Below are 25,072 nucleotides of genomic sequence, written 5' to 3' on the forward strand. Positions count from 1 at the left end.
GATAGAGTTGTGCACCTTGAATATCCAGAACAATTGTTGAAAATATTTTTTCCCTTTTCCTGTTGAAATCTGCCCTTGTTTGATCATTGGCTGTCTCTGTCAAAACCTCTGTTTCAGTCACATGGTCCGAAAGGCCTTTTCCTCTCAATAAATGTTCCATTTGAAGTTTTCATGTGGCCCAATTATTTTCTCGCAAATTATCAATTGATATTTTATCTTCCATTATCAAACTATTTCAACCACAACTGTAATATTCCTTTCTTTTATTTAGATTTATTTCTCCCTTTATATGACTTGAGAAAATAGAGTGTCAATCAATATTTTACTTACAGTTTATCTTGGTATTTCACAATGGCTTCCAGACAAAGGAAACGAATCACCCAGCACTTGTGATAAAGTATCCATGTAAATCATGTGCCATCCAACAAAAATTGTCATCCAAAACTGTTCTACAGTAATCCTCAGTATCTCCTGAATTACTTGTACTAACAATTTTAAAACAGTTTCATCTGTTTAAGCACTATTAGAGCATTCCTGGGCCCATAACCTGTTGATATGTGTTTCTTCATCGAGTACACATGTACAAAAATAACCTAACTATAGGTGGCAGAACTTATCTCAATATTCTTAACAGTCGAACGCATTACTCTCCTTAGCTGCCGAAGTCGCTGACCACAATGTACGTTTAGTGTACAATTAATGACAGGTTCGGGCCGCTCCGATTCATACGCGCCCTTTAGTATGAGCCTCGATTTTACAATAAGGCTCATTAGACCTGTGTTTGTGGTCTTCATTAATCCGTGATTTTTAGATTATCACCGCCCTCTAATAAAGTGCTGGGGCTTTATGGTAAAAGAACAACATATTCTCTTATCATAGATAGTAAAAATATTGTATTTTCTTAAATACATTGTGCAGTTCAGTCTTACTTCCATTCTGTTCTATCTTCGTTCGTTGTACGTTAGAGTTTTTCAATAAAGACTGTATTTTAGCCTGTTGAGTTATCTGGGAAATAGATCCCAATTATGACAAGCAAGCGTCTGAAACTTTTCGATATTAGACAGTTCTGAAAGTCAGTTACTGGTACTATAAGTGACAATGCAGATGCAGATAATCCAACAACCTCAAGCAAAGGAATAAAAACTTTCCATACAGAGGAAATACCATGTTAATCAGAGGACGAGTCTGAAAATGCTTGTGCAACTATTAGACATCATGAACCACCAGATAGTTGTGCAGTAATGAAAAATCTGACACTCCTCCACAGATACAATATGTAAAGCCATATCATTCAGATGAATAACTAATACCACGACAGAAAGCAAAATCTCAAAATATCAAGTTCCAGGGCAAGTCGTTTGATAAGTTCCCATAGCTGCACTTCGACAATCAGACTCAAAATGTCATATGCTTTCATTCTGTCAAGGTAGAAAATAGAGGCCTTTATACAGGGAACTTGGAGAGGCCAGTGGAATATACCTTCATATCCACTGGTTTTTGCAACTGGAAAAAGGCAAAACAGAAATTCAACGAACACCAATCCTCCTCTCAGCACAGATTCGTTTTATCTCCAGAAGGTTCACTTGGTGTAACTCCAGTAATTGTCTAGCTGCATGATAGAAAAAGAAGCAGCAGGAAGAATGCAAAAGAAGTCTAGCTAAAATGTTCAGAAGTTTACCTTTCTTACTGCGACAAGGTTTAGCATTACGTGGACACACTGATACGGAGGGGACTTCCTGCAGTTAATGAAGCTCCTAGAAGAGAAGGATCCTGAGTTGACGGCCCAGTTGTCAAAGAAAACCACATTCACATCACTCCAGGCTCAGAATGAAATAATGGAGATGTTCAGCCATCAAATACTGAGGAACATAGCACACGAAGTGCAACAAAGTAAAATCTTTGAATTAATGGTTGATGACACTCAAGATGTTACAGGTGCCGAACAGGAAGCAATATGTGTACGATACATAGATGAGAGCCTTGACGTCTATGAGACATTTCTTGGTTTGCACAGTGCTTCCAATACAACTGGTGAAACAATATCTTCAACTACACTTGATCTACTGACTAGACTCAATTTACCACTGTCAGGATTAAGAGCACAAACTTATGATGGAGCCGCTGACATGAGTGGTGTGTACAGTGGATGCCAGGCAAAAATAAAAGAGAAGCAACCATCGGATTTCTTTTTTTCACTGCGAAGCACACAAGGCTAATTTAATAATGCAACATGCAGTTGCAGCTTGTGAATGTGTTCGAGATTCTATCCAGTGGGTAGACGAACTTGGTGTCTTGCTTCAGAGGTCAAGCAAATACAAGACAATCTTTAAAAATATTGTATCGTCAGACAGCCACAATGGTCCAGTTAAATACATCCGCCCGCTTTGTCCAACACGCTGGTTGTGCCGCCTATCTGCAATTACATGTGCTAATGATCACTACAGTGACATTGTTGATTCTTTGTCTGAATTACCAAATGAAAAATTAGATGTAGCAGTGAAAGCACGAGGTCTGCTGAACAAATTTAACAAAGGAAAGACAGTTTTAAGATTGTTGATGCCTCAGCATCCATTAGCTGCATTAGAGGAATTAAAACGTGCATTCCAAGCAAAATTAGCGACAGTATCTGGCAAGATTTAAGCATCTGCAATGACAGTTGAGCAATTGCGGGTATTGCGAACAGAGGAAAATTACAACAAGATATTTGATGAAGCAGAGAAAAAGGTAACTTCCCTAGATCTGGTGCCTATTGAACTACCACGCATTCTCAGACCCCCTCTCCCTCAGAAGGATCACAGGTGATGGCTCAGCACACCATTCTGCAACAGCTAAAGATTACTACAGAATTCAATATTTTGAATTTGTGTACACAGTCATAGAACATCTGACCACTAGATTCAATGCAGACAACAATGACTTGAGGCAGTATCTGGCACTTGAGAACATGATCACATCTGGCAAGATTGATAACTCGGTTATAAACTTCTATTCAGAAATCTCTGCACAACGGCTCGAGTTTCAGTTGCCCTTGTTGAAAGGAAAATCAAAAGCAGTATCTCTGAAAGTTGCGAAGGATGCTCACTGTGAAATGCATGAAACAAGCCAGCAGATGTTTAGTAGTTTCTTCTCATGAAAATTTTGCTTGTATGTCCAGTATCCAGCTGCGAATGTGAACGCAGCTTTTCTGCATTAGACGGTTGAAGATGTGTTTGAGGTCAACTCTGTCTCAGTGCCACCTTAACCATGTGGCAGTTTGTCACACTCCCAAAGATGAGGTCGACAAGATAAATATAGAAAAGCTTATGAAAGAATTCATAAACAGATCATCACAAAGGAGGTCTACGTTTGGGAACATGTAGACTAGAGGACTAAATGAATCTTACTTCAATGAAACGTATGAATAATTATGTGCTACATTGTATTGACGTGTAATTTTCAAGAGTTCGCAAAGACATTTTAATTATTTTTATCAAACAACATGAACAGTTTTTCAGTAGATATAAACTTATCAAGGGAAATTACTAATTTTATTAATATTTGAAAACGTAATTCATGCAATGAAAGTTATTAGTAACCTTGTCAAGTATAATGGCCATCTTTTATACTGTGCAGTGTGCAGGAATAAATTAATGTGGTAGTTAATTTGTGACACATTTATCTTTATTCTATTAACATTTTGAAAACTGTTCACAACACTTCACTTATACAAACCTACATGGAAACCTTGAAGTATCGTGGCAACAAGATTACTCTGTGACTACATGTTTACAGCTTTCAGGTTCACGTAATCGGAGATTTCCAATTTGCAAATTCAACAGTTCACATAAGTGATTGTAAAAATCATCCCCCCCATTGGGTGTAAAAAATCTACGCCCTTGGCTATAACTGTATTATAATAGGCCCGGCATGGTCAAGCGTGTTAAGGCGTGCGACTCTTGATCTGAGAGTCGCAGGTTCGTATCCCCATCGCGCCAAACCTGCTCGCCCTTCAGCCGTGGGGGCGTTATAATGTTGGTATTATTCCAACTATTCGTTGGTAAAAGAGTAGCCCAAAAGTTGGTGGTGGGTGGTAATGACTAGCTGCCTTCCCTCTAGTTTTACACTGCTAAATTAGAGATGGCTAGCGCAGATAGCCCTCGAGTAGCTTTGCGCGAAATTCACAACAAACAAACAAGTATTATAGTATGTTTGTGATATAGTAAAATATTTCTGCCAATTATGTGTAATACTTTGAGGGCTTATCGACAGAGAAAGTGGTGTATTTCTGAACGAAAACAATGATAAATACACTGCTGGCCAAAATCTTTAGGCCAATGAACATAAAGAAAAAGTATGCATTTTGCGTTGTCAGACTCAACCACTTATTTGAGTAGAGCTTCGAAAGAAGATAATAAGAAAAGGAAAATAAAAAACCCTGTTTAGGACTTCATTTTGTATGGTCTTAAACTTTTGACCAGCTTGTATTTAGGCTAATTTCATAGTGTTCACATTTTCCCTATTAAATGCTAAAAAAGTTTTTTATTTTTATTTTCCCTTTTCTTATTGTCATCTTTCGAAGCTCTACTCATATAAGTGGTTGAGTCTAACAACGCAAAATGCATATTTTTTCTTTATGTTCATTGACTTTAAGATTTTGGCCAGCAGTATATATATATATATATATATATATGCTGTTTGACAATTTTAAAATATTATATCATGTACTTTTTTAGTTTTATAACTTGGTTTTGCAAAAACTTGAAGGCGTCTGTTAGTGAAAGAACTTTCGTATGTAAACGACAAGCGTACTTTGCTAATCAGGTAACATAGTGATATTTAGTTTACCAAATTTGTACTGGAACACGTCACACGTCTGCCACGATACACATTTTCCATATGTTTATAGTTTAGCTGTCATTACTACTTTACTCATTATGCTGTAAAAATATGTATTAGGAATATTAGAATTAAAATGTTAAATCCAAAAACTGTTTGGGAGAACTGTAAATCATTTATCCAAGTCGTTATCATAATTACAGCCTATATCATCAGTTCGTGGAACTTAAGCGTCATCATAAAGAGTGGAAATCTCTAATGACTAATTTGAAGAATACAGAGTGATATTTTAAATTGAAAACAAACACACGGTTCTTTATTAGTGGAATAAAATATTAAAATATGTGAGTTTAACATATGCAGCTAATTATCTTCTATTTCACAGTACATGATATAATAGCTTTACTAGTATGTTGATCTCGCTTCTTCACTGGGGGAGGATAGCAGAAACTTTGACAAACAGTGGCGTGTTTAGGTAGGGGCTAGAGGGAAATCGGTCCAAGGACCCATTGGTACTTTTATGCCATGTAAAATTACATGGGGTGTAGAGCTCACAAATACTTTAAGCTCCTGAGCCCACACAACCTTAAATCTGCCATTGTGAACAAATATCCACGATTGTTAGCATTAGGGGATAGATGAAGCTCTCAGAGAAATATATGTTATCAATTAAGGTAAAGAATGATGGGGGCTTTTGAGCAAATATCTGTTATCGGTTAACATTTAGAGAAGGGATAGTAGGTACTTTTGGATAAATATCCTTAATAATTAACGTTAGGGGTATATAAGCAAAGCTCTCAGACAAATATAATTATTGATCGTCGAAACTTATAACCACTCATTGCCATTAAAATAATTAGCTTAATTTGAAGATAATTGAAAAATATTATAGTAAGTGGAAATTAGTTTATGAAAAATACGGCGTTAAGCGCTGTTTGATACTTCCATTAGATACTAAATTTACAACTGTAACCATTAAGTAAAGTGCTGTTTGATACTTTCATTAGATACTAGGTTTACATCTCTAACCATAAAGTAAAGCGCTGTTTGATACTTCCATTAGATACTAAGTTTACGACTGTTACCATTAAGTAAAGCGTTGTTTGATACTTCCATTAAATACTTAACTGTCATTTTTCATAAACAGATATTTTAATCATTTTTTTAAAGTTGAAAATTGATAACTAAACGGATATTAATCACTGTCTTATAAGAGAATAATATCAGAACTTTTCAGTTTATCACTGTTTTATAACTTAGAAAATTACTAAACTGACCCGACACTTTGTATTTATTTTCTCACTTGGGAAACTGATAACGTACTAGGCAGTTTGTAATTATTTTAGGTGTAGGAACTTATAACTAACAGAATAGTTTATCATTGTTTTAGGTGTGGGAACTGTACAATATTAACATATACTTAATAAACTAATTTTCAGTGTTGGTAAGTATGATTAATATTCGTGTTTACAAGTCACCGATTTATTTCCCAGCAAATGATATATTTCTTTAGTTAGGGTAATTATGCATTCTTTTTTTTGGAAAGTCGCCGACTGTATTATGCAAGGGTAGAATTTAAAATGTTCACGTAGAGTTCATTGATTTTTTATTCATTTGGAGTGTTATTTTTTGAAAATATTTTAATACTTAAGAAGAAATAAATACACACACACAAGTATGTATTCATTTCACGCAAATTTTATGTCACAAAAGCAGTTAGAGACTATAAGATAAGAATAATCAATATTACCCACTGTAAAATTCTACTTGCTTCTTAAATCAAATGTAAGCAAATGAAAATAATATGCATGCCTTACCATTTACTTCAAAACTCTCTCACCTTTGACCACTTTTGTCTTTTTGCTAATGATCTAACAGCTTGTTAAAACAACTGAATACTATTTACATTGATAAATCGGAAGCCTCGTGATGCATTCTTGTGAGCTGTCACTGCTGTTTTGAGAAAAAATGCTGGCATAAATACTTTTCTTGGTAAGAGGTCGCTCTGAAGTGTAACGCCTGCGCATATGTCTCTGTGAAGTTCCTCCTTATTTACTGTTAGCACTGCGGTTGGAGTGATTGAAATTAAGATGATGGTGTTGAATTTATGTAATTAGTTTTTCTATTAATTTATGAAATTCTGAATGAATTGATATTAATGTGATAAATAATTAACTTGTAGAATTATAGAACATTAAACATTTTTGTAGTTCGTCAATGACGTGCGTACTGTGATACCGTGATATATGGGTGATATACTGGTGTTGAATATTGGTATTTCAATTTCACTGATTTCAGTGATATTACTATTATTATTGTTAATGATATGGGAGTACAATTAGTGAGAACATTTAATTAGTTTAGTTTAAAGTTTAAGTTGAATACAACTTTAAAATTAAAACCTTTAACTTTCGTAAGGCAATTCAACTTTCAAGTTATATAAAAGCAGCCAATCTCAAGCAACGTCAAAAAGCTTAAAGTAGGTTACGTAAGCATGTTGAAATTGAAGATTTACAGTCAAGTCTTTAGGTTGTGGATATTAGTGTTATATGAGTTGGTTTGAATGAGATGTGAGGACGTAATAGTTAACTTGTACAAAGATCAACTTTCTTTTGGTGTTTATCTTTGAGTGTAATTTATTATATTGTCTGAAATGTAGCTCGAAATTCATGTTCTTAATGTTTTATATATTGTCTATGCATAGGTAGTGTTTTGCACCATATAACCAAGCTTGTTGATATATTAGACAAAAATTAGTTTCACAATGCCAGGGTTGAGGATTTGATTCTATCCTTGACAGCTGTTTTTGTTATGTTACTTACATGTTTCTCTCGTGAGATAAGATACGTGAATTCCAATTTATCTATATGAATAACATTATAAGAACATTACTTGTTGTTTACATTTGCCTGATTACACAGAGAAACATGATTGACAGAGATTTCTTTACAAAGCATTTTCTTTGTCATGTAGGTTTATTTTTTGTCATATTAAGTTATGTTAGGTTATATTTGGTTAGTATGTAGCTTACCTAATCTGTAATGTTTCACAGTGATGGTGTACATAAAGTGTAAATTGTTTTTGCAAATGATATGTAGTTGTTTTTATACATACACAGTGGCCATATATACTACTGTGAACAGTGGTTTGATAGCCAGGTAGTTGTTTCTGTTTCAATCCATACACGATAGCCAGGTATATATTGTAGTCATACTTTTGACAATTTCAATTTTATCTGCATTTGTCACTTTATGAAGTGAATTTGTCCTTTTGTATGAATGTTTAATTACACTGTGTAATGCAGCATATATTTAATATGTTGCTGCATAATAAATGTATTGTATTTATTTATATTTGAGTAAGACACTAAATATATTGATTATCTAATTCCACAGAAAAGTTCAACTAGTGGTCTAGAGGCTTGAAATGCATATTTTTAAAGTTCAAGTTATGTGATTAGCTCGTGGACTGAGTTATTTTGTAATAGTTTAAGAGAGAGAGAGTTGACTTTCTGGAAGATAAAGGAGATGGTGTAATTTTTTTATTTATGATTGGTGTAATTACAACATTGATGACTTTCGTGCATTTTCTAATTCTAGCATTGTATTTACAGAGAAAGTTACTTTTATTCATAACCATAGAGAAACTGTGAGGTGGAATAAAATGACTGTACACACAAACACACATATATACCACTGACTGTCCAGATTCTGAGTGGGTATGGAGTCTATACACCAGACATTTTGAACTTTTTGCTACTCTGAAATGTACCATGTTCAAATTTGTTTCCTGTATTAATGATATCCAGATTGAAAGTACAGATTATTTTAGTTGATATTTATGGACTAATTTGTGCAAAGAGCTAGTGATCTGGTTGTTTTCCAGTCAGTAAATGATTGACTTTTTCAATAAATAGTATGAAAAAGTGTTATGTTAACTCTTGTGTTGTTCTACTGCTTTTGAGCCCTTGTGTCTAATGTGTCTTTCTACCTCACGTAGGTCCTTGTTTCTTGTGTTTTTCTGCTTTACTCAGCCTCTTGTTTCAGATGTGTTTTCTGTTACTTCACTCAGGTCCTTGTTTCTAATGTGTATTCCAATGTTATTTGGCCCCTTCTTTCACATGTGTTTTCTGTTACTTCACTCAAGCCCTTGTGTCTGATGTGCTTTTCTGTTTCACTCAGTTCTTTATTTATGATATTTTCTATTTTACTTTGGTTTTATTTACAGTGGTTCAAAATTTGTATCAGGAAAGGTACTTGAAGAAATATTTTTACTTCCATATTCGCGGTAAAAGTATTATTTCATGTTCACAACCATAACTCTGTTATTGGTGCAGTGGATCATGTTCACAACCACAGCTCTTTGCTATCAGTGCAATGTGTTATGTTCACAACCATAGCTCTCTGTTATTGGTGCAATCTGTTATGTTCACCTCCATTATTCTTTTTTGAGCTTTATTAAATAAGACCTTACAGTGTCCTGTTATTTGGACTTTGGTCATGGACACCATCATCAAAGTTGTTGAATTTTTGTATAATCTTTGTAAGGAAAATGCTGGTGATGTAGTTTTTAAAATTACTTGTTAACTTCCAACTTTAAAAGAAAACATATGCTTGGGTAGACAACAGTTGAGTATTAGCTTGTTGTGCCTCACAAGTCTAGGACTTCATACTAATTTGTTTTTACCAGTTGAAAATATTGTCCAGTTATTTCAAACATTTCTTATCAAAAGTGATACCATTCTGGCAAAAAGAAAGTCAAAACAAGTAACTCACAAGTCGTGTACCTATGTCTGATGTAGCTAGGTATTTGACATAGATGCATTATTTATTTATTTATTTTATATTTTTATATAGATAATTTTAGTTCTATGTTTTTAATAACCTATATTTCTTAATATGAAATTTTAAAAAAAGGATAAAAACCTTAAAACTGCTCTAACTTGCTGTTTTAAAACTTAGAAACTTATTGATTGATGCACAACAAACAACTGGAAAAGATATTGGTTGATTATCATGGGAAATGTCCATGAATGATGAATTACTCTACAATATTATTTGTTGATTATCATGGAAGACTCCATGAATGATTAACTACAGGTTACTGGATATTGACTAAAAAAGTATTCACTTGAATTCAGTTTTTGTGCCAGTACTAATTTTTAGCCATGTACCTTCCTGTGTTATAGTATTATCAATAGTGTCTTGTAGATTCTAGACTGTAAACATATTTTTAGGCCTTCATTTATCAATATGTGAGGCCACTACCTAAATGTATGTTTCATTTATTCCACAATTAGACTTCTCAAATCTCTGAAACTGAAGTATTTCATGCAAGATTTCTGAGTTAAGATGGACAAGGTCATGCTAAGAAACTTTGATTTATATACATAGAAAAGTAAAAACAATAATCATTAATTTTAGTGTTGTAATGAAGTGTGTCACTGGTGATTACACCAAGTAGTGCTACATAAACTGATTATTGTGTAAATAATTGGAATAATAGTTTCTGGTTTCCTTTATGTCTGAATATTCCAATTTTCCAAGTAATTGAAATATGGATAATAAATTTTCTCACCATATCATTTTATGGCAAAGCTATTCAAGCTGCTAGTACTGGCTGTCACTATCACTAATTTCAGGCAACCCTCTAGAAACAGGGTAACTAGTTATCACAATACTCTACCAGTTGTTTATACTGTGTGCACTATGGTTTGAGGAACAGTGTATTCTAATTTATTAAGAGAAACCTTGATTAATGAACTCAACCAGCTTTAGATCTAATGATTTTACTTACTTCAGAGTTACTGTCAGTAATCCATTTGCATTCTTAGTTGTTTTAGAAGTTTGTTATCCATGTAAACAGTATCTTAGTTCATGTGCCACATGTGCTGTTCTTAGTCATACAAATGATAATTTAATAAGATAATTATATTATGTTGATTTATATACCTGTGTATGAGGAGTCAACCACATGACCTGTTACTTGGTTCTGTCTGGTTAGTCAGGCCTTCACACCTGCAGTGTTTATAACCAAATAAAGAAATATAATTTTAATTGTATTATCATATAGAAGGTAATTGACATGGAGCTAGTACTTCAACATATAGTTGGTAACTGACATTGAGCTTGTACTTTAATGAACAGTAATCAGATTGTTCAACTAATTGAGACTTCTAACACTTCTCCACTGGAAAAACTTGCATGTGATTAGTGATCAGCTGTTATATGTTATATATGTATACTGTGGATTTATACACTATATTAGTTGTATTGAGAAGGCTTATGATACAACTTAGAGATATGGCATTTTGCGAGACCTCCATATATATGGGTGACATGGCCATTTGCCCATTTTTCTTAAACATTTTTAATGGACAGGAGATTCCATGTTTGTGTGGTTTCAACACTTTCCCGTTCTCTTCTACAGGAACTTGGAGTCCCTTAGGGTTGTATTTTGAGTGTCACACTTTTCAGTATAAAGAATAATGCCATCACTGAACAACTTACTCTTACCACAGCAGATGGGTTTAACTTCTCTCTCTAAAACCATTTGCATGCACTTTTGCCACCAATGGGATATTCACCCTGATCCTGAACTCCATATCAGCAAAGTTGTACTGTCTGTTGTCCCTGAGATAAAATTCTTTATGCTTCTTTTTGACCATAAGCTGACCTTTATAGCACACTTCAAGCAGCTACGGGTCAAATGTACAAGAACACTAAACATCCGTATCCTCTCTTCCACCACGTGGGAAGCAGATCAATGTTCTTTGCTAAAGATATATTGTGCTCTTCTGCACTTCCCCAGTTCAGAGCTTAAACATAGACTCTGATGAACCTTCCTTGCACCTCTGCCATTTGCAACTGTCTTCTTTACTATTGGCTTTGAAACTTCATTCCTTACCAAAGCATCCCACCTGGGATTGTTTTCCTTCCTCAGAGGGCCATACTTTTACAGAATAGATGATCTGTCATTGCTCCTTTTGGTCTTCATATCCAGGTGCAGTTAGATGAATTTGGTCTGTCCTTGGATAACATTTCTGTATCCACTGGTCAGCCCATCCCACCATGGCTTCTTACAATCCCCAAATGTGACCTATTTTTTAAGTCATCTGAGAAAAGCAGATACACCCAATTGAAAATATTGTCTGTTATTTGATAAACAGATTTTGAAGCATCCTTTCACTCCTATTTATACAGATGGGTTAAAATCATGTGACTGTGTGGGCTCAGCCATGGTTTGTTGTGGTTTGGTGGTTGCACACAGAATGCCCTATACAGGTTCTGTGTTCATTGCTGATCTGTACACCATTTCACTTGTCCTGGATCACATAGAAACTAAGCAGTATTCAAACTGTACTATTTATACTGACTCACTTAGTTCTCTACTGACCCTGGAATCAGTTCACATTAGTTCACATCCTGTTTTGCCGATATTCAAAACTGACTGGCCCAATTATCTTTAACATCTACTTCTATCCAGTTTTTCTGGATACTGGGCCATGTTGGTATTCTTGGGAATGAGCTTGCTAATGCTGCAGCAAAATCTGTTTGATCTGGCACTATTACTGCTGTGCCTGTTCCATACATGGACTATGGTCCTGTATTCAAGGCTCAGCTCCATGCCATTTGGCAGTCAACTTCGAATGAGCAATGTAACTGCAAGCTTTTCCAAATAAAACACTATATTGGAATTTGGCCATCTTTGGTCTGTGGACACCAAAATATTCCTTTTTTTTATTATGGCTCTTCCAAATAAACACTTAAATGAAGTAGTAAAAAAACAGTCCATAGGTAAATGACCACTTCTTGAGGATTCTGAGCAGCAATCATCAACATCTCAAACACCTGTTGTACATCATTTTCTTATGCTACATTCTCTTTCAGATAAACCTTTATGGTGGGTGTATCCCTTTTTCATTCAGAAGGGACTAGAACAGGGGTTCTTAACCAGGGGTGCGAAGATGATTCCCAAGGGGTGCGAGGATGCCCATGAATAATTAAAGCAAATCTATATTTTTACATAAGAGTATGCTTTATATTTCTCCAGGGGGTGCGAGAAATGATTACTGATTTGAAAGGGGTGCAAACACTGAAAAAGGTTAAGAACCACTGGACTAGAAGAACTTGCTGGCTTTCCAATGTCTATAAAGAAGCTTTGCTGTTGTGAAACATCCACATCTCAACAGAGTGAACTCCTCTTACATTCAAAGGTGATTGAGGATATATCAATTTAGGTTATACCTCATGCTACTTTGAATTTATTGTGAGGAGTTATTGTTGAGAGGGATTTGAAGAACATCCCATAGTCATAGATTCTCACTGGTATCTCCACCCAAGGAGTTTCTGCAGTGAGGCGTATCTCCACTCGCAAAGATGGAGTTACGATGCGACCAATATCCTCATTCCGACATTTACATCACCACGTCCACCTGCCACCATCAAGAAAGGTTATCTTAATTGCAGAGTATGACCATACATTCCATACCCTCTCAAATGTTTCCAGCATCAGAAGTTTGGTCACTTGAAGACGTTATGTCATGGTTCCTTGACCTGTGCTCATTACGTTGGCAAGGACCATGATGCCTATGAGTGTGAAATGGACCCTCATTGCATCAACTGCAATAGCTCTCACCCATCCTCCTTTGGTTCTTGCCCTAAATGGTTGGAAGAAAAAGAGGTGTAGCATTTGAAAAAGATTCATAACATTACTTTCTCTGAAGCTTGATAGTTGCTGTCCACCACTTCATTTCAGACATATGCTGCTGCACTTCACTTTACTACTACAGTGGGAGTGCAGACAGATCTCTCTGTGCTTCCAAAATAATCATTCTCAAACCAAATGAAGTCTTTTGACCTCCATAGTTAAAAAAATTGATGAATCAACTTCAACACCCATCTCTGTCCTTAACATACATTCCAGCAATTCCAAGATCCACTCCCTTTGGTTTTGGGTACAGGCATTCCCTTGGGTACATCATCTTCTCACCCCAAGATGTAAAATGATCATTTCTTCATGTTCTCAGTTGTTGGAATCCTCTTCCAACAGCAAAGATCTGCCCAATCGACCCAGGGCAGGATCCATGGAGGTCTACAGACCTCTGTCCAATAAAGACAGTGAATAAAAAGATGTGGTTCATAAACAGAAGGGTTTTCCACTCAATTTGCCTACATATAAATAAAAATGGCCACCTTGATAGAATGGAACTGTCGAGGTTTACGTTCTAATCTGGATGGCATCAAAACACTGATTTGCTTCCTGCCATCCTGTATGTCTTTACTTACAGAAAATATTTCTGAAGCCTGCCAATACAGTCACTTTTCAGCAGTTTTCTTTGCACAGAAATGACAGGCTGCATGATGGCCGAGTACATGGAAGGGGTGGCAATGCTAGTTGATCAGTATGCACCCACCCTGTCTTTGCCACTTGGCACACCCTTGGAGGCCGTAGCCATCCGTGTTTCCTTGGGTCATACCATCACTGTTTGTTCTCTTTATCTGTCACCTGGAGAGACATATGATCAATCAGACCTTCATGCTCTCATTGAACAGTTGCCGTCTCCCTTTTTAATCCTTGGGGACTTTAATGAACATCATCCCCTCTGGGAAAGTGCTGATATTGATGGGAGGGACGATCTGTAGAGCGTATGCTCTCTGATCACAATCTTTCTCTTTTCAATACTGGTTCTTATACTTATTTTCATGCACCTCATCAGTCCTTTACTACTATTGATCTCTCAGTTTGCTCTCCTTCACTATTCTCCCACTTTTCATGTAGGGTTGACAGTAATTCAAAAGGTGGTGATCATTTCCCTATAATTTTGAGAGACTGGCCATGTTTGATGCCACCCAACCTGTGTGCCATGGTGGAAGCTGGATCAAGCAAATTGGCTCTCTTTCACTGCTCTTTTTATCATGCCATTGTCTGTAAGCCAACAGTAGATGACTGTTTGGCAGCAGCTCAGTGTATTCCTAGAACCTTGACATGTGTTCCACAATATTCTTATCTGTGGTGGAATCTTGCCTGCCACATGGCATGGAAGGCTCAGAAATGGGCCTGGGATACTTTTTGTAGATATCCCACACTTTCGCAGTGCATCACTTTCCAGCAGGCCCATGCACATGCTTGGTGGATAAGACGTTAAAGCCAGAAGGAATCATGGATTAAGTTCATGACCAGCATATATTCTACCACCAGTTCCAAAGTCATATAGGACATCACTTGAAAGGTCAGTGGGCAATATAATTCTGTCCCCTTCTCGATCTTGCCCTCTGATGGCCAGGAAGTAGTTGATACCCAGAGCATCGCTGATACTGTAGATGAAAGCTTTTGCTGTGTATCTAGTACTTTTGCTTCTTCCTCCACTTTCTTAGCCATTAAGACTCAGACAGAGCAATCACCTCTTTCATTTTGAGCTCATTGTCTCTATGACTGTAACATCCCTTTACTCTGGTGGAACTCGTACTTGGCCCTTTGTTGGTCTGGTAGTACACCGGTTGGACCTGATGATGTACACTATGAAATGTTGTGCTATCTATCTTGTGTTTCTCTTGCTAGTCTTCTGATTGTTATTAATTGGATCTGGCAGGAGAATGTTTTTCCTGATACCTGGCACCAGGCTATTGTCCTACATTTCTCTAAGTTCAGGAAGGATTTCAAGATTCCTCGAAACTTCTATCCAATTGCTTTGACAAGCTGTCTCTTTAAGACCTTAGAGAGGATGGTTTATGCTTGTCTTGTTTGGTTCCTCAAATCAAACAACCTACTCTTGCCCACCCAGTGTGAGTTCCGATGACATTGCACCACCATGGATGAAGTGATTTGAATTGAAGTGTCAACCAGAGAAACCCTTCTTAAACGACAACATCTTGTATCAATATTCTTTGACATTGAGAAGGCTTGTGATACAACATGGAGGCATGGCATTTTATGAGACCTCCATGTATATAGGTTATGTGGCCATTTGCCTGATTTAAAAAAAAAAAAAATTTTATCAAAGGCAATTCCAAGTTTGGATGAGATGAACACTTTCCCTTTATTTTCTACAAGAACTTAGAGTCTGTCAGGGCTGTGTTTTGAGTGTTGCACTTTTTAGTATTAAAATTAATGCCATCACTGAACAACTCCCTCTCAACATTGCAAATGGGCTCTACATCGATGAATTTCACATCTCATGTCAGTCATCAAACACGAGGTTTATTGAGCAGCAGCTACAGACTGCCCTCAATCATTCACTGAAGTTGACCACACCAAACAGCTATAACTTTTCTCTCTAAAACCATTTGCATCCAGTTTTGCCTGCAACAGGGTATTCACCCTGATCCTGAACTCTGTATTGGTTAAGTTGTACTACCTGTGGTACCTGAGACAAAGTTTTTGGAGCTTATCTTTGATCATAAGCTGACCTTTATACCACACATCAAACAGCTGCTGTTCAAATGTACGAGAGCACTGACCATCCTGCGTGTCTTCTCTTCCACCACTTGGGGAGTGGATCGATGTTCTTTGCTAAAGATATTTTGTGCTCTTATTCAGTTGAAATTTGCGTGTGAATCACTGGTCTATGGCTCTGCACTGGGGCTTTCCACACTTCCCCAGTTGAGAGCTTATGCGTACAGTTTCGTGAACCTTCTTTGCATCTCCGCCGTTTGCAACTATCTCTACTATATGCTTCAAAATTTCATTCCTTACTAAAGCATCCCACTTGGATTTGTGTTTTCCTTCCTTGGTGGGCCATACTTTTTCACAACAGATTATCTGCCATTGCTCCTTTTGGCCTTCATATCCAGGTGCAGTTGAATGAATTGTGTCTGTCCTGAGATAACATTGTATCCACTGATCAGCCTATCCCACCATTTCTTCTGATACAGTCTCCAAATGTGACCTATCTTTAAGTCATCTAAGGAAAACAGATATTCCTGATTGGAAATATTGTCTGTTATTTGCTGAACATCTTTTGAACCATCCTTCCATTCCTATTTATACAGATGACTGTGTGGGCTCTGCCATGGTTTGTTGAGGTTCGATGGTTGCGTGCAGAATCCCCTCTACAGCTTCTGTTTTCACTGCTGAATTGCACACCATTTCTCTTGCCCTAGATATAGAAGTTAAGCAGTACTCAAACTGCACTATTTATACTGACTCACCTAGCTCTCTATTGACCCTGGAATCGCTTCACATTAGTTCACACCATGTTCTCACCGATATTCAAAACCAACTGGCCCATTTCTCTTTAACATGTACTTCTATCCTGTTTTTCTGGATACTAGGCCATGTTAGTATTCTTGGGAACAAACTAGTCAAAACTGAAACTAAATCTATCTGCTCTGGCACTATCACTGCTGTGTCTGTTCCATACATGGACTATGGTCTTGTATTCAAAGCTTGGCTCCGTGCTAGTTTGGAGTCAACTTGGATTGAACAACCTGAAAACAAGCTTTTCGAAATAAATCCCTCTTGGACTTTGGCTGTTTTGTTACTGTAAGGATCTGAAAGAGGAAGTTGTTCTAACTAGACTACACATTGGTTTCCAGTTTTTTAACTCATCATTTTCCTTTATCTGGGACTGATGCACCAGTGTGTTATTTGTGTAACACTTAGGTCACAATACAATGCATTTTACTGTGTTACCATCATTATGACTCTAAACTACAGCATCATTTTAAACATGTTCTGTCCCAAGGTTTAACCACAACGTTAGAGAGTGTTATTGGTGATTGTGACACTGTCCACCTTGGAAATGTTTTTAGTTTTTAAAGGCCATTAATCTTTTTAATGCTATTTATATTTTTTAAATTAGACAGTAGACCTTTTTTAATGTGATTCCCTTTCAAGAATTAAAGTACACCTAGTTTGATTTAAAATTAGAAACATAATGTCAAGTAACTCAAAATCAGGGCTGGAAAGGCCCACTTAGGTGATTAACATTGCTGTTTGAACTACCTGTTAGTCATCCTGGTGAGTTATAATTAAAATTTTGCTACTCGTCTTTTAAAACTTTTATTACTTTCTGAAAATAGCCAAAATGTTAAATAACTTGGAATCAGGGCTGGAAAAGGGCAACTTCAGCTGGGTAACAGTGGTTTTTGAACTTTCCTGTTAGTCTTCCTGGCAAGTTATAATAATTACAATTGTGCAACAGAAAGTCCTTTAAAACTTGTATTGCTGTAGTTTTCCTCTTACCCCTGTACACTAGATATAAAAATTGGTTTTATGCTATTTCTATTTTTAAAATTAGTTTTACCTTAATTTCCTTTTATAAGTTTTCCTAATTTTAATTTTAACTTTTTACCAGGTGTTTGGTGCAGATAGCCTAGTTACTTTGTACCATAAAACAACAAACCAACCAACCAATCTACTACATAAATACATTTCTAATGAGTCACTCTTCTACTTCATAAATAAAGTATATGGTGTTCCAGTTATGACTTGGGTCTAGTGAGTCACTCTTCTACAACATAAATACAGTATATTGTTGTGTTCCAGTTGTGACTTGTGTCTAATGAGTCACTCTTTTACTACATAAATAAAGTTATTGTTTTGTTCTAGTAGTGTAGTTACTTGTGTCTAACGAGTCACCATTCTACAATATAAATACAGTATATTGTTGTGTTCCAGTAGTGACATGTTTAATGTGTCACTCCTCTGATGCATAAATATAATTTATTGTTATGTTCCAGTGATAACATGTTTAATGAGTCACTCTTCTAGAACATAAATAATATATATTGTAGTGTTACAGTAGTGATTTATGTCTATTGTGTCGCTTGTCTACCACAGATTGATTACAGATCAATCTAAAAACATCTATTTCTCCAGAACCAAACAGTATCATAAAGAACCTTTTAAAAGAATTTTCACACAAAACTATCAAGATAATTTCACAGAAAAGAAAACTAAAAACAACTTCACCCAAAAACAGATGTTAATTCTATAAACAATCTGAAACAAGACAACAAAATTCTAATAGCAGGTAAAGGCAATGATTTAGTTATAATGAATACAAATACATTAAAAAAATGAACAACATGTTATCAGATACAAACAAATGTAAACCAATACCTACAAATCCAACAAAAACACATGAAAACCAATTAAATAAAATATTACTACAAATGAAAAACCCATCTCATTCCCAGTAAACCTTTACTCTTATCTACGCAGTACCTACTCGTACACACCACAACTATACAGCACTCCCACGCCTCACAAATCTGATTGTCCACTATGACCTATAATGTTGACCTATGAATCATTTAACTACAACTTTGGTAAATAGATAGCATGGGCATTTTCTAAATATGTTACATCAGCTTCTCCTTTTTCAAGGACCCTTTTAACTTTAAATATATTCTTAATCAACAAAATCATAAAGCATATTAATGGTCAGTTTTGATGTAATCTCCCTCTTCACTGAAGTGCCAACAACTGAAGCCTGCAAGATAGTTTTAGAACTTTATATCCAAGACCCCAACCCATTTATACACATCCCCAGCAGCTCGTTAGCAACCCTTACAGAATTTGCAACCACCAAAAATAATTTTATGTTTAATGGCCAAAAGTACCTACAAAATAATGGTTTAAGTATGGGGAATCCCATGTCATCAGTTCCAGTCAACATTTTTATGAAACAGATTGAATCACAAGCAATCAATTCAGCCCTATACCCACCACTATACTGGTACAGGTATGTTGATGATACAATTGCTGGATTCACATCTAGAGAGCACACACTTAGTTTTTTCAACTACATTAATTCTGTACCTCCCTACATTAAGTTCACCTGTGACAGAAAAAACTAACCAAATTGCATTTCTCAATCTCAAGGTCACAAGAACCAATACACAATTCAAAATAGAAATCCACAGAAAAATCTTCAATACTGGACTATACATTTCCTAGGACTCAGCACATGAAACAAAACAAAAATTCAACATATTAAGAAACCAAATAAACACAGCTACAAAGCTATGTGCACCTGATAAAATTAACAGTAAAATCAGCAAAATAAAACAACACTTCATCAACATCAACAAATTTCCTCCAAAAACTGTTGAAAAAAATTATACACACACTCAAACCTAGATCAACAACAAACAAATGGTAATAAATCCCAAAATATTCATGATAATGAGAAGCCGACTTGAAGTAAAAATATATCTCGGAATGGCTGGTATGAGTATTAACACTTTATTAGTAAAAGCAGAGTTAAGCTGAAGATGACCTAAGAGGATGAAAACATTCTCTGCTTTATTAGTTAAAGTGTTAAACCCATATCAGCCATCCTGAGATGTATACATTTCAAGATACAACAAACTACAAAACATTACATTGCTGCATACCATATATTCCTGACATTAGTGAAAAAATAACCAACATTTGGAAAAAACTTGTAACAAAACATCACATTCCAGTAACCACCAAATTTATTCAAAAACCAGGTGCAAAACTAAGGTCCATACTATGTAAAAACTACACTGACAAACACAACACCAACGTAATTTATAAAATACAATGCAACAACTGCCACAACTTCTATATTGGAGAAACAAGCAGAAAAATGGAAACCAGATTCAAAGAACACAAAAAATACCTTCATACATTTTTGAAAACTGCAAATTAAATAAATGCAACATAATCATAGAAAACACACAGATAATAAGTTGGGAAACAAATGCAAAGTCAAAGAAGTCCTACTTACACAACAACTAAAAGCAAAATTAAACCAATATGAAGGAACACCTTAATACCTATACTAATTAATAACCTAACACCAACCTGCAATGCACCCTACAATCCTGTACCCCTTTATACTCTTGTCTCTGAGGTGTGTCCTGCAAGGGTTAGTTGCAAACTCTCTTTGTTAATCAGAAAATTACCTAAGAAGGTCAAAACATTGTTTTCTGCTTTTTTAGTAAAAGTGTTAACACCCATTCCAGCTGTTCTGAGATACATTTTTACTTCAAGTGAGTTTCTTATCATTGTTTTTTAGAGTATGGTTGTAAACCTGTATTGTTCTGATAGTTCACAGCTACATTTTAATTCAATTTAAATTTTGTGTGCATTCTACCCCCTAGGAGATGTTACATTCCATGGGTATCCTTTGGATACATTCTAAGGATGGTTTATTCATGTAATCTTTCAATGCTTTCTCCACTGTCTCAGTGTGGGATTGTAGCTAAACTGTGTCCAGAGGTGAAGGTTTGTTTGAGAAGTTATAACTCTTCTTGATAATTTATTTCTTGTAGATACCTTTCACACATTTCTTACTTGCCTCATTGGTGAATGAAGATTCACAAATGTAAACAGAGTTAGTGTGTCTGTAGACAGGGCTTTTGATTATTGGTGACATTATCTTGCAGTGACATAAATTGATGTGAAGTTTTAAAAGTTCTTACAAGCCTAGTGGCATGAAAATATTTTTGGCAGAAGATGCATAAGAGCTGATGAAGATAAGTAATGTCTGTGAGGGAGACATTAATATCTGTTGGGAACACATTTTCAGGTGAGGAAAATGTTAACTTTTCCATTAAACTTCTGTCAGAACTGATTACATTAAAGTTGATTTCCAGTGTTCTGAATCTCTGTCCTCCTCTTTGATATTTTCATTCCAAATTACTGCATGCAGGGATTAAACAATTTATGGAATTTAATGTTTTTACCAAAAACACTAATTTTCTGACAGACACTTCTCTCTCCTCCCCATCTGCTTCAAGTCTAAACGAATGAGGTTTTTTAAGTATACAGTCACAAAAACATTATTGTAACTTTGTGATGGACACATGTAAGAGGAATATTTGTTATAGGGCTAATATTAAACATGGAAGGCATATCATTAATAAGAGTAGTGAAGTGATATAAGTTCTGTGTCTTACAAGAAAGTTGTGCTTGTTTCTACATAGTTTGATATGTTCATACTTGCAAGAGTGTCACTTTTTACAATTCATGTATAAAGATCACTAAAGTTTTTCATGCATGAAGAATGCAGTTTAATTCTTAGTTGACAAACATACAAGTAAACATTGTTTATCATATATTGCTTTTATCAACCCAGCAAAAAAAAAAACCTTGATTAATGCATATTTTACTGTTTCTAAATTATTATTATTAATACTTGTTGAAACACTTGTGAGAGGTAAACAGCTAAAGTAAAAGAATCTCTTGATTAATGTATATTTTACTGTCTCTAAATTATTATTAATAGTTGTTGAAATACTTGTGAAAGGTAAACAGCACTTGTAAAGGAAGCTCTCGATTAATGTATATTTTATTGTTTCATAATTTTTATAATTAACTGTTCAAACGTTTGTGAGAGGCAAATAGCACACATTGCAGCTCAATTACTTTTTGTCATAATTAAAGATTAGCTCTCTGAAACTTTCATTGATGTGTGAGGTTACAAACTGTAGTCTCGATTACTAACCCTCTGTATCTCAATCACAAATTGGGAACTTTTGTAATATTTAAAAATATGCTGTTTTCTTTTATTGTAGCTTAATGTAATACAATGGCAGCAGAAGTTGCCTTCATTCCTGAAATAAAGGAAAAGCATGACATAAATGAAGGAAATGGTAAAGTAAAGGTTGATGAAGGACTAGCAACCAGAATAGAAGAAAAGTCCTTAGGTAATTTTGCCTTTTTAAAGTTCATTTTTAGAAACTGTCAAGAGATTGTTTTCTTATTGTCAGATGTAAATATTAGAGACTCTTGATATTCTGTTGTATTTACAAAACACCTGTAATAGTAAAATAGTGTGTATATACTTTAAATAGAGGAACATGTTACACTGTCACAGTATACCAGTGTATAGTAAGTAGATTTACCACATTACACTGTAACAATACACTTGTGTATAGATAATAGGTTTACCACATTACACTACAATACACTAGTGTATAGACTGTAGATTCACCACATTACATTAACAATACACCAGTCTATAGATACTAGAGTTACCACATTACAGTGTAACAGTACACCAGTGCATAGATAATAGATTTAACACATTATGCTCTAACAGTACACCAGTGTACAAGTAGTAGATTTACCACATTATGCTGTAACAATACACCAGTGTATAGACAGCAGGTTAACCATGTTACACTGTAACAATACACCATTGTATAGACAGCAGATTCACCACATTACACTATAACAATACACCAGTGTATAGATACTAGATTTACCACTTTACACTGTAACAATACATCAGTGTATAGACAGTAGGTTCACCACATTACACTATAACAATATACCAGTATATAAATACTAGTTACCACATTACACTGTAACAATATACCAGTGTATAGACAGTAGAGTTACCGCATACACTGTAACAATATGCTTATTTGTAATTAGTAAATTCACAACATTACAAACATGTTTATGGATAAGATAAAGTTGGAAGGGTTGTCATTAGGAGCAAAGGTGGAAATCTCTCAGATGTTGTTTCTTGAGAACTAGAAGAGTTAAGTGATCTGGTTGAAGTGTTTGATTGTGAATATAATTGATGCATCATCAGCTTCGGGACACAAATATAGATGTATACAGATGATATGGATTGTCTTTAGAAGAAAAAAAAATTTTTAGTTAGTCTTAGAGGATGGAACAGCAGAGATGGACCAACAGTTCCATTGTTGTCCTAACCTTTGCGATATGTTATAAAGAATCTAATGTTGTTTCATGAGCATGTTTTTAAATGCATTCTGAATGGAGCTTTAAATATTAATGTGAGTTAGCTGAACCATACATTGTTGTATATATTTTTTATAACTTTGCACTTTAGGCCAGCCTGTGGAGAAAAGACGCCCACCACCTGTAGATGTAAGTATCTTTTGAGCAGTTGTACCAAAGTAGGTGTTAAAAGGTGTCTAAAATAAGTATTATCAATTAATCAGTAATGAGCTTGCAGTTAGGATGCAATTAACTGAAAATGTCAAAAGAAAATTTGATAGAAATATCTAGAACAATTTTCAGTTTGTGTCATTAACAATAATAAAAATTCTAAATCATTTACTAGAAAATGTTTAAATAGAAAATAGTTCAACCATTGAAATAATTGCTTTCCTTTTGACATCTGTATTACATTATTTGTCTAGACTTTGTCTTTTCTATATTATCTGTATTGCGGTAGTTGTCTATACTATATTATAGATACAGTAGTTGTCTGTACTGTATTCCCCTCGGTGTGGATTCCTGTACGTGGTGAGGGGACCTCCCAGGGAAGGTTCTGTTCTATCTGGTTACCTTCTCTGGGATCTAAACATCCACCCACGTGTTTGCCGTGCGTGGCGACCCGTGAAGGGGAGGAGAGGATCCTGGTGGTTGAGGGGTTCAACCCTAACACACCACTTTGGCCTCGAATTCCTGTAGACGGGCGGCCTTTGGGTGGCCCCCCTTGGGTCAATCGGCTGGTCCACTTGGGCTAGAGTCAACCAAGTACCAGTGTTGGAAGTTCTCAACGGGTGTTGTGGACATTGTGCCTGATGCTGGTGTTTGGGTATAGTGCTCACGAAACCATGGCGTTGCTGCATTGTCCTTGCGTGACTTTGTAGTGCGTCCCCTTGTAGGGCTCCATGGTGGGTGGGGTCAGTGGGTACCGAAATTTTTCCTTTTTCCTATGGATCCTCTAAAAATTTAAATAAAATTGTAAAAAAACAGTCAATGGGTAGCGACCATGTCTTGAATACTCAAAACAGCAATCTTCAACATCAGTAACACACGTACCTCATTTTCTTATATTACATTCTCTCTTGGAAAAACCTTTAGGGCAAATGTCCCCTTTTTTTATTCAAAAGGGACTAGAGGGACTTGCTGGCTCTCCAAAGTCAGTAAAGAAACTTGATCTGGTGACATTGGTTGAAACATCCACATCCCAACACAGTGAACTCCTCTTGAATTCAAAGGCAATTGGGGATATACCTATTGAGGTTACACCCCATGCTACCTTGAATTCTTCACGAGGAGTTATTGTTGAAAGGGATTTGAAGAGCGTTCCCGAGTCAGAGATTCTCGCTGGTCTCTCCACTCAAGGAGTTTCTGCAGTGAGGCATCTCCACTGCAAAGATGGAGTTACACTGCCAACAAATACCCTCATTTTAACATTTACTTCACCACGTGCACCTGCCACCATCAAGGCAGGTTATCTCATTGCAGGGTTTGGCCATACATACCAAACCCTCTTCGATGTTTCCAATGTCAGAGATTCGGCCACTCAAAGACATCTTGTCGTGGTTCCCTGACATGTGCTCGTTGT

At 35.7% G+C, this 25,072-nt stretch overlaps 2 protein-coding genes across 20 annotated transcripts in view; one reads left to right on the top strand and one right to left on the bottom strand.

Annotated features, from left to right (window-relative positions):
* Positions 1-6,774, bottom strand: part of LOC143255074 (uncharacterized) — a 47,374-nt gene extending 40,600 nt beyond the window's left edge. For 2 of the 6 annotated variants that reach the window (XM_076510140.1, XM_076510138.1), the window contains exon 1: positions 6,656-6,763. The gene's annotated coding sequence lies outside the window, so the exon portion shown is untranslated. Of the gene's footprint in view, positions 1-6,632 lie in introns of all 6 variants that reach the window. The other 4 variants (XM_076510137.1, XM_076510135.1, XM_076510136.1 and 1 more) reach the window with 3 other exon arrangements.
* Positions 6,775-6,784: 10 nt separating this feature from the next.
* The window catches only part of LOC143255075 (phosphatidylinositol 4-phosphate 5-kinase type-1 alpha-like), a 92,622-nt gene continuing 74,334 nt past the window's right edge, over positions 6,785-25,072 (top strand). For 8 of the 14 annotated variants that reach the window (XM_076510147.1, XM_076510153.1, XM_076510145.1 and 5 more), the window contains exons 1-3: positions 6,785-6,924; positions 22,311-22,442; positions 23,603-23,640. In XM_076510147.1, coding sequence (XP_076366262.1) covers positions 22,325-22,442; positions 23,603-23,640 — 156 coding nt within the window. In that variant the 5' untranslated portion in view covers positions 6,785-6,924; positions 22,311-22,324. Of the gene's footprint in view, positions 7,090-21,179; positions 21,323-22,310; positions 22,443-23,602; positions 23,641-25,072 lie in introns of all 14 variants that reach the window. The other 6 variants (XM_076510155.1, XM_076510149.1, XM_076510142.1 and 3 more) reach the window with 5 other exon arrangements.

The sequence above is a fragment of the Tachypleus tridentatus genome, chromosome 7 (genome assembly GCF_004210375.1).
Source record: "Tachypleus tridentatus isolate NWPU-2018 chromosome 7, ASM421037v1, whole genome shotgun sequence".
NCBI classification, from domain to species: domain Eukaryota; kingdom Metazoa; phylum Arthropoda; class Merostomata; order Xiphosura; family Limulidae; genus Tachypleus; species Tachypleus tridentatus.